Source organism: Ictalurus punctatus, chromosome 10 (genome assembly GCF_001660625.3).
Source record: "Ictalurus punctatus breed USDA103 chromosome 10, Coco_2.0, whole genome shotgun sequence".
Lineage (NCBI taxonomy): Eukaryota > Metazoa > Chordata > Actinopteri > Siluriformes > Ictaluridae > Ictalurus > Ictalurus punctatus.
The window spans coordinates 13,616,268-13,627,332 of record NC_030425.2 but is presented as its reverse complement, the minus strand read 5'-3'; the positions used below and the strand labels follow the sequence as shown (position 1 = coordinate 13,627,332).

The following is an 11,065-nucleotide window of genomic DNA, read 5'->3' as shown; positions in this document are numbered from 1 at the left end:
TTTGATATTTCTAACATTAATTTGTAAAATAAATTAATAAAACAAAAGATTATAAAATCAGAGTAAGTCAAACAACCACGAATGGAGTCTTGGCCGCTAATTTGGGAAACCCTGAACTAGAATAATGCACTGACTTAAATTGTTTGTTTAATAATAACAGCTAGTTACATTTCATTAACATCACCTGTTGACAGTGACAAAAAACTATATACCCTAAAAGAATTTCTTCAGGCAGTCTCAAACCTAGTTTGGAAAACAAAAACAAGCATCCCTTATTGGTAGCCTAATTGTGGGTTAAATAAATAGTATTTATTCAAGAAAAGGATTAGATTATGAAAGAGGAAGTGCAGCAGTGAGGAGGAGGATAACAAGAGAGGAGGATGAGGGAAGAGGGGGACGAGAGGAGAAAGGAGAACGGAGTCAGTGTGTTTCGTGACTGAACTGCAGCACAGCGCATTAATTCCTGACTGCGCTTGAGGAACACACACAGCTCCACTTTGCCGCCTGAGCATTCATGACAGTGGTGAGTGTGATAACGCCATTGCACGCTGGTAATCAAGGAGGATTGCGATGATATAGATTTTATACAGTAACCTTGATCCGGCGACACTGCGGCAGTAGTCAGGGAGTGTTGAGGCTAAAGGTATAGCTGTGATTTAGTCCTGTGTTACTGCAGCACTACTGCATGAGTCTCTGAGGACTGAGCTATGACACATGTCTGGGGAAAACAGACATCTAGAAAAAAATGTATTATAGCATGAAGTCTTACAGCAAGTTTTCATGTGTTAAGACATTGTTAAATGTCTAGGTAAAAATTACATATCTATGTCTGCAGTTTCAGAAAAAAAAGTTCCCTAGGGCACAAACAATGCAAATGATGAATGTATTCTAAGATAGTCCTTATATAATTATATAACTTTTAAAGCTACACAATATTCACTTTCCTGGTAATTTGAGTTACAAAAGAAAAACCTCCCCAATGACAAGCTTTGCCCCCCTGTGGGGTCCAGGGACCCCCAGAGGTCTCTGATCTATAGCCAGGGGATCAGTGATTTATTTCTATTGTTTTACAGTGGTGGAAATAAAAAATGAAAGGTATTTCAATAATGATTGAGTTCTTTTAGTTATTTCCCGGTTTAACTGGTTGCTCAAATCTAAACCTCAGTAACTCAAAAACAAGTCATATAAATGTTAATTAATGTTAAAGTTGGACCCTAATGTGTTCTGCTGGTGGAATGTTCAGGAACAAAAAGCTTTATGGCCCCAATCCATAGCCAAATTTTTTTGTACACATTTAAATAATGAACCAATTATCTGAATAGCTTGTTATGTTTTGTAATGTTTTGATTATGTTTGTAAAATATATATGGACCGAAGAGGTTTGTGGAATTTATTTTAAAGTTAAGGGGTTCCTTGGCTGTGAAACGTTTCAGAACCAACACTGCATAGTTTAGCATATATTTTCTGACAGTGTTGCTCTCTGTCTGTGTATGACTGTGATGTGTGTGTGTCTGTCTAGAAGAATCCAGGGCATACCTGCAGTGTATGTCAGCAGTAAAGATAAGATAATACTTTATTAATCCCCAGATGGAGCAATTAGGGATTTACACAAATTAAATGCAGTGTGCACAAAGCTTTCATAAAAACAAGACTTTAAATAGTTATGAATTTTAGAATAGAAAATAATGTTAAATATTGATTTTTTTTAAATCTAGTCTTACTATTGTTGTATTATCTATCTATCTATCTATCTATCTATCTATCTATCTATCTATCTATCTATCTATCTATCTATCTATCTATCTTCTGTCCGTCTGTCTTCTCTCATCACACAAAAGATTTATGAATATGATCCTCATTTGATCCTCATTAAAAAGTAAAAACAATCAGAGACCATGGATCATGAATAAAAGGATTACTATTAAAAAATCTTCTTCATCTCACAGTAAGCCTGTGTTTATTGTTGTACGTGGTAAAAAAGCTGCCTCCTGACTGCATATGTTTTGTCTAAAGCCCGCAGTGAAATCATGGTGCTTGGCATTGCTAAGCTGCAGCATGCTGCTCTCCCCCACTGTGACTGCGTACTCAGCTGAGTCAGACAAGGGCAGAAGGAAAGTAGTGCATGTGCTGGGTAAGACGCTTCTCTCTGGATAACAGCATACACACACTGAGATTTCACTTAGTTCACATGATGAAAGAGTCCAAAGGGAGGTGAAAAAAGGCACTAGCAGTATAGTTTTCTGTCTGTCCTGGTCTAGTCTTTGTGCTTGTTTAGTTTTTGTGTGTATTTATGTAACAGAGAATAATCTGCAGATTCTGTCTCTTTAAACCAAGTTGTTTTGTGTTGTCTATGCTGCGTCAGACTCATTTGGCAGCTGCAAATTACTCTGAATTGAGTAACTGGTTGCCATGACATTGCTTTTCATTTATGTCCCTTTTTCTTAAACACATCTGTGGCTCTTTAGATGTCAGAAACTGAATTAATGCGAGGGTCAGTTTACCATTTGGCTTTCATTCAGCGACTGTAAGTCGTTGACAACATTTCAGACAAGCATTCAGTGGAGGGTTTTAATGAGCAGATGTCAGTACTGGTTTTACTTTCACTGATCAGGACTGAAAAGCTGAGACGGTATTAAACTAATGCTTTGTTGAGCTGCCCAGACCATTCAGGCTGAGGGATGGAGAGGCCTGAAGCGTGTCTGTATGAAATCCAGTTCCCAGGCAACTCAAGCGGCTCAAAAAATCTTACAAAAGAAAACGAGCCATAGTGTATTCCATGAAGCATGCAGGCTTACTTGAATAAGAGACAGCAATCGTATGTTTACTAATGCTAAACGTCAACAGGACAGACAGGACTGAAAAACACCTCATCATCCAGTTATTTATGAAACTGGTTCAAACATTAAGATGAAAACTTTACTGATCTCAGGAATAATTCAGAGAATACTAAATGAAGTAAAAATGTAAACATCTCAATGTTATTCAAGAAAAGCAGTTCATGGTGTGTATAATTTTGGAAACACCTGGGAGTAACTGGTCTTCACTCTGCTTTGCTTTAGAGGATGATACTGGAGCAGTGATAGTACAGACGGCTCCTGGTAAAGTAGTCACACATCGAGGTGGCACCATCACTCTGCCTTGCCGCTTCCACCATGAGCCCGAGAGTGTGGATCCAGACCGCATCCGCATCAAATGGACAAAGGTGACAGACGATTTCCAGTTTGAGGATGTGTTTGTGGCACTGGGCTGGCAGCAGCGGACATTCGGGCTCTACCGTGGCCGTGTGGAACTGGAGCAGGCAGGGCCGGGAGACGCCTCCATCATCATCCAGAACATCACGCTGCAGGACTACGGCCGCTACGAGTGTGAGGTCACCAACGACATGGAGGATGACACTGGATTTGTCAATCTAGACCTTGAAGGTTTGGTTCATGGCTGGTTGATGATATACATCAGTTAGGGTTGCACCATGAGACCACAGGTTGTGAGAATTTATTTGGTAATATGTACAATGTAACAATAGTAAGTAAGTAAGTAAGTAAGTAAGTAAATTTGATTTATATAGCACATTTAAACACAGCAAAGCTGACCAAAGTGCTGAAAAGAGTAAGAAAAAGTTAAACAGAGAACAGAATAAAATCAAATAGAGACCGACAATAAACAATAGTAAAAATTAGATTAAAATGCCTGGGAGAAGAGAAACGCATTCAGCCTCATTTTAAAAATGATAATAGAAAGTGCAAGGTGGATATCCAGCGACAGTTGGCAGTTATTCACTCGCATAAACGAGGGGCAGCGACTGAAAAAGCTCTAACCACCTTTGTTTTTAAACGGGATTGAGGGACATACAAAAGAAACCTATCAGAAGATCTTAACAATCTGTTAGATGAATGTGGTGTAAGAAGATCATTGATAAGATGGAGCTCGATTATTAATAGTTTTAAAGACAAACAACAGAATCTTAAACTGGAACCTAAACTGGATCGGGAGCTAATGGGGAGATGCTAAAATTGGAGTGACACGACCATATTTCCTTGTCCTGGTCAACAGCCTTGCAGCTGCATTCTGAACCATCTGGAGACGAGCAAGAGACGACTGAGTACAATGTACAAGTACAATGAATTACAATAATCTATCCACGATGTGATAAAAGCATGAATAACCTTCTCCAAATCTTGGAAAGACAGAAATGTTTTAAGTTTAGAAATAATCCGTAATTGATAAAAACTATTCTTAATAACCGAATTTATTTGTTTGGTTAAGCATAATTCTGAGTCCAGGATGATACCAAGGTTCCTAACCTGGGAAGAAATTGAGAGGAAGCGATTACGAAGCTCATTAATGAGCCCAACTCTCAATCTCGGGAGACCAAAAACAATTATTTCGGTTTTGTCTTCATTAAGTTGGAGAAAGTTATTTGTTAACCATTTTTTTTTTAAACACTTTAGTAAACAGCCAATGATGGCATGGTATGATGCGAGCCAACACAAAGCAGAATTACTCAGTAGTTTGCCAATGATTACAATTATATATTTCTTTTAAAAGCATGTGTTATCCTTTTTATTTGTTCAATGTTGTGGAAACACCACAAAATCTAAAGAGTTAGATCCTGTTATCACTTACATTATAGCAGCTATAAACAGCTGTTCCCTCATCTTCTCTCTCTCTTAAAGTTAATAAGACAAAAAAATGCAGCTTGTCATGGTACAAAACAACCTCAAAGTCCTCTGGCCTGAAGATTTTCTCATGTTGGAAAACTAAAGTCTTTACCTCTGACAGGTACAAAGAGCTGACACTGGAGACTCCTTTCATAAAAGGTCTCATAGAAATATCAACAATTGCACACTTTTTAAAAATCATTTACGAGCACATTAATATAAACATGTGATTTGTTTTGTGGCCAGCTATTGCTGCGGCTGCTGTCAAACAGAATCGAGAATTCAACAGCGCTGTAGTATAAAATATAACAGGCTGTGATAGAATAGCTGACTGCTGAAACTGCAGCAAGTAAACTACACAGTGCATTGAGATTTCATTGTGCTGAAATCATCCCACCCACGAGAATCTTTCTGCCCTCTGTTTGAACATGCATACACGCTCTCAGACAGATGCTAATGAAGGTGGTAAATGTGAAATAATAATAATTTATCTTTTTTTTGTTTTAAATCTCAAGGGCAGGTTGAACCTCATAATTGTTTGCCCTTAAGTGCTACTCTGTGTTACTTGTTCAATATGTGAGAATATGAAAAATAACCCATTTTAAAGACTTAATATTAACTTCATTAAACTTTGTATACAAAGAAATAGACATATCGTTATTAGATTAATGGGTTTAAAAGGTTAGTATATAAGAAAGAAAATTAGAATTTGAGAGAAAGCCAGTGTTGGTGAACCCCAAAAGAAACAATTAATTAATCATTATCAATCATTAATAATACATAAATAAACGATTCAGAGTCGATTATTTCCTATAGAATAAGTAAACTATTATAATGGGATTATTGGGTTTTTATTATTCATTTTAAATTGTGACAGTCCTATAGGGCACATGACATGACACACTCACCATCAAATTTTATTTGGAGCACCTGTACAAATGCACATGCAGGCGATTATCCAATCAGCCAATCATTGGAAAAAGACCAATCTTCAACTGTCCAGTTTGGGTGAGCCTGTGACCACTGTAGCCACAGATTCCTGTTTTTGGCTGACTGGAGTAGAACCCCATGTGGTCTTCTGCCTTTTCTGCTCATCATGGTTGTAAAGAGTGATGACTGTAAGGAACTGATGCTCACTGGATGATTTTCATTCTATTCTGTATAAACTCTATTAGAGATTGTTGTGTCTGAAAATCCCAGAGATCAGCAGTTTCTGAAATATCCAAATCAGTACAACAACCATGCCATGGTCAGAGTCACTGTGATCACATTTTTCCTCATTCTGATGTTTGCTGTGTACATTAACGGTAGGTCTTGACCTGTACTTGTATTATTTTCTGCTTTGCCCTGCTGCCACATGATTGACTGATGGGATATTTACATGAATGTGCATTGTACAGGTGTTCCTAATAAAGTGGATGGTGACTGTATACTATAATCTGTATACTATAATCTATAAATTGCAAGTGTGGTAAGAACACATTTCTTATGTATAATTCACAGGTGTTGTCTTTCCGTACTACCCTCGACTGGGCCGCTACAAGCTAAACTACCACGAAGCTGAAGATGCGTGCAAGCAACAGGATGCCATCTTGGCCTCTCATGCCCAGCTGCACAAAGCCTGGCGGGACGGTTTAGACTGGTGCAATGCGGGCTGGTTGGAGGATGGCTCAGTGCAGTATCCCATCTCTCATCCTCGTGATGAGTGCGGCCGTAAAGACACTCCTGCCGGCGTTCGCAACTACGGCTACCGCCACAAAGAGGACGAGCGCTACGATGCCTTCTGCTTCACCTCGAAACTCAATGGTGAGTGTGGGTGCACCACAGGCTAAAGAAGCTCTCTCTTCTCCCACTGTGTTTGTATGAGGCCTCAGACGAGAGGACTCACCATTTTTTCTGGCCATAAGCTCCCTCGGTATCTGCTTTCTTCTCTTTGAGGTCCAAGATTAAAGAGCCAGAAGGAGCACCATACGCCAAAGCTGGCTTTGTCAGAATAATGCATTTGCAACAGCACCGTTCTCCAAATCAAAACTGGGCTGCAAATATGATTTACTGTATTATGGAGTAAAATCAGCAGAAATGAGTGCAAACACAGTGGGGAGCCAAACTGGTTTCACCTTTTGGATGAATTATATGTGTAAGCTTGGGCTTTATTTTAGAATTTGAGCCAAGTGCTGTAATATCAAAATGGCTACATCATGTTATTAGAGCTTTTCCGGTGTACTCACAATCTTGGGAGCTAACAGACCTTTCATTACACTGCCAAATTACCTATTACAAAAACCATTTAGTTCAGAAATGCTCACACCTGGGCTGATTGTGTTTCATACTCCAACACTGACCAACTGGAGGACCTTTAGACACAGCCTTCAGGGAAATAGGGAAGGGAAAAGCCATTTTCTTCCATACTCTCATTTATTTGCATCTATTAATTTCTTGGATTCTTTCATCATTATAATCAACAGAGATGAGCTGTTGAGGATTAAGCAGGGGTGGACAATCATAAATTAATTTGCTAGCCCACCGAGTAAGCACCAGTGTGCTGCTCACGCCAATGTTTTTGGCCTAGAAACCTAATTATCTCAACTAAAAGCAATATCTGACATAATTTAACTCCAAAATAAGACAAGCTAGTTAATATAGATGGACGCGCACAGGAATGCACTTGAGGAGAAATTGGGTGATGACTTATAAAGGACAGCTCTGTAGTCATAGTCCTAATGTCTCTCTCGCATATTGTGTTCACGCCTCCACAAAACAGCAGCACATTTTGGCTGCCATTGTATATTTTTATGTTGTTCCTGGTGTCTATAGCCTATTACCCGTGCACATTTATAGCCAAATACAGTCAAATACAGTATATCAAACCAGTTCTCCCAACTGACTCTGTGAAGAAGTTTGACTCATGAGTTCATCAACAGCAAGATCTCAATGGGTCACCAAAGGATCTGCGAATCTGCGTAATTATTGATAGATTCTCAGAGTTTTGGTTTCCTAAATCAAACACAGTTGAGATCGTGTCATTTACTGTATGAGTGGTGTGTGAATTCACTAAAAAGGGCTCAGGGAACGGCAATATCTTTTTTATGAGGTTAAATTGTCTCATTGTTGAAATTGTGCGAGACATCTTAAACCAATATCATTAACATTGCTTAGACATCATGTAATGTTTGATTCAGTCGCATTTCTAAACCCAACTGATCAAAAAAGAATCATGTAAAAAGGATTTGTTCATGAGTCAGACCTCAGTACTCAGTAGCGGGCTGGCAGTCCTGTGATTTGAACTCACCATGGTTACTTCTGGTTACTAGCACAGCACCTTAAATAGCGAACTACCCTATAATACTGCATTTATTTTCATCATGGTACAGGCAGTGTCCATAATAATAATAATAATAATAATAATAATAATAATAATAATAATAGTAATCCAATTTTATGTAATTCTGCAACAGAGAAAAACTGACAAAAGTGCATAGAAAATTGAAGCATTTGATAGTCATTTCACTGAAGAGCTCTTGACTCACATGGCTGGGTATTGCGGTATGATTGTAAATTCCAAGCACATTTGTTCCCCATTCTGCCTGTCTATCATGCAGAGGGTTGGAGAACTATCTTCTCACACTCGATGTCTTCTTCCCTGTGTGTCTCTTTTAGGTCAGGTGTACTTCCTCAAGCGCTTCAAGAAGGTGAATTATGCTGAGGCAGTGAAGGCGTGTCAGCGTGATGGTGCAGCGTTGGCTAAGGTGGGTCAGCTCTATGCAGCCTGGAAGTTCCAGCTGCTGGACCGCTGTGATGCAGGCTGGGTGGATGACGGCAGCGTGCGCTACCCCATTGTTAACCCTCGTGCACGCTGCGGAGGCTCTGATCCCGGTGTCCGAACCCTCGGCTTCCCTGATAAAAAGTTCCGCCTCTACGGGGCCTACTGCTTCCGCCAGGATTCAGGCAGCACCAAAGCCCAGTCCACACAGTCTCCAGTTCCAAACACCACATCATTCACTAGGAGCATTTGAGGTTGCAGTTGCACTGCATTACTAGCACAGCTTCAGTTGCTTTGCCAAATTGACTGACGGATAACGCTATATTAGTAGCTATGCTAGCTGAAGGGTGCCTTTAAGCCAACATTATTTCCTTCGCTTGCCTGAAATGAGATGTCAGTCATATCTGAAAAGAAAATTGCAGTCATGTCCTTTATGACATGCCAGCTAAACTCATTAGTTTTTTTCTTTAGTCTGCTTCATATGTAGCATGGACAGCTAATGAGGATTTATTTTCTGTTGTTTATTTAGTCGGAAGTATAGACACTGTCACTGTGTTAATTAGAATGGAAGTTGCTCAGCGGGCTAATTTAGCTCACGTCATAATGAATGCGGGCCATTAGGCAGAGAAGATCCTGGCATGGCAATGAAGGTAGAGAGAAAAGTGAAGAGCTCTGCTTGGCATGGCATGCTCGTAGCGTGGCACTTCTTTTTGTTGTTGCACTCAGTAGCAGAAATGAACAAGCCATTTACTAAGCACACAAAAGCCAGCTGTGAAAACAGTGACTTTTTACAAGCATCATTTAGATGACAGTAATGCCCTGATAGCAATAACTCAATACGCATGTTTTTGGTAGTTGAACATACCAGCGAGGGAGTTTCATGTTGCTGCTGCTACCTCATTAGTGGTCAGAAAATTGCACTATTTATCAAACTGTGATGTGGCACAATATTACCTTCAGTAATGCACTTTAGATTAAAGATATTTTACCTGTTCATGTGCATCTCTCTATTCTTTGTTTGCAGTTAGACCTGTGGTATTGGTTGGAAAGAAAGCACAGCAGTTGGTTGTTAGTAACCATGACGATGGCTGATTCTGCCTCCAGCAAACTGCCTCATCCATTTGGCGCTTTTTCCTGGAAGCATTTCCTGGCAACTCAGAGTTGAGTGCCTAGACACTTGGATGACATTTAAGAAAATATTAGTTTGAAGGGGAAAAAAAGTGCATGGTCATGAATTTCAAAGGTATTTTTTTAACTCTACGTAAATAGGCAACGATTGGTGTTATATTTAAGCTGTTTCTTTTCCCCCCTTAATACATGTTCCAGTACTGAGATCAAATGTATCAAAGGTAATTAAAATTATTATGCTACAGACAAATTATAATACAGCACTATAGTACAAACCTTCAGGGTCATCTGATCATCCAGCACGTTTCACAGCTAACCGCTTCGGTCAAAATCAACCGCCTCATCACTGTGAAGAGGACATACTTCTCTTACACACCTGAGAGGCTTTGACCTTATTTCAGCCCTATTAACCAGTGATCTGACGTCACATCAGGAACAAAGAGAACAGCAGATAAGAAACGCCATGTGTGTGTGCCAGTGTGATTTATTGCTCTTGAATGTGCGCTTTTTCATTTCATTTGATCTTCGCCTTTCCTTCTCTCAGCATAAAGTGAAATTAGGTGACCTTAGAGCAATTGAGCAGAGCCCAAGGGTAAGTAGAGCTGAAGCAGAAGAGCCACCATATGTGTCCCATTTCTCACTGTTGACAGGAGGCTAGAAAAAAACTCAAACATGGTGAGACATACAAGCTCAGAGGGAACCATACAAAAGCGTAATGTTACACAGAGTGAAGAGTTGAATACACAGCAGAACTGAAAAAAACAGAAAACTCACAAAGACATGGGAATAACATGCAGAGAAACTACACACACACACACACACACACACACACACACACGAATCCCAGCTCAGGAGTGAACCAGGGAACCTAGAGCTGTGAGGTGGCAATGCTACCCAGTGCACCATTACGCTCAATCAATATCCACTTCTACAGTACAGGTACAAAATTTTGTTCGCATAAGTCAGATTGTTTGAAGAGTTATAAATGGATATGAATGGATAAAGGTGATGAAGGTGAGAAGCAGGTTTTGTGATCTTAACTTATTATTATTATTATTTTGCTCCAAGCCACATTGGAATGATTGCATTAATAGATTGCATAGAATTTTTTAATCTTGTTAACTTGTTAATCTTTGCTTTCACCAGCTAGCATGCCTAACATCATAGCTAACAGTTCTAAAAGTCGCCAGGTAAAAACATGAATGCTAGCCAGCCATCTAAGCTTTATGACTGTAGGTCAAAAAAAATGCAAGAATTATTTAGAGACAAGATTGCAATTTATTCTATCTTGTTTCTAACTCAATATATTTCCCTCAAAATGAAAAAAATAAAAATAAACATAAGGAAATAATCCAGACGAACCCCGTATTGTCACGGATTGTAGGTGGAGGTGGAGGTGGATGCAAGTGCAGATCATTTATTGTATCAAGTACAAATAAAACAGTCGGCCATTTTAAGGGCTGTTTCAATCACAAAATCCTTCCAGTGCACTTGGATATTCTCTCACTAAAAAATCCCA

At 39.3% G+C, this 11,065-nt stretch overlaps 1 protein-coding gene across 1 annotated transcript; it reads left to right on the top strand.

Annotated features, from left to right (window-relative positions):
* Nucleotides 1-353: 353 nt before the first annotated feature.
* Nucleotides 354-9,601, top strand: hapln4 (hyaluronan and proteoglycan link protein 4). The gene is made up of 5 exons (XM_017477428.3): nucleotides 354-523; nucleotides 2,014-2,131; nucleotides 3,060-3,422; nucleotides 6,162-6,464; nucleotides 8,316-9,601. Exons 1-5 carry the CDS (start codon nucleotides 515-517, stop codon nucleotides 8,669-8,671), a joined length of 1,149 nt encoding a protein of 382 aa, XP_017332917.1. The 5' UTR covers nucleotides 354-514; the 3' UTR covers nucleotides 8,672-9,601.
* The last annotated feature ends 1,464 nt before the right edge of the window (nucleotides 9,602-11,065 follow it).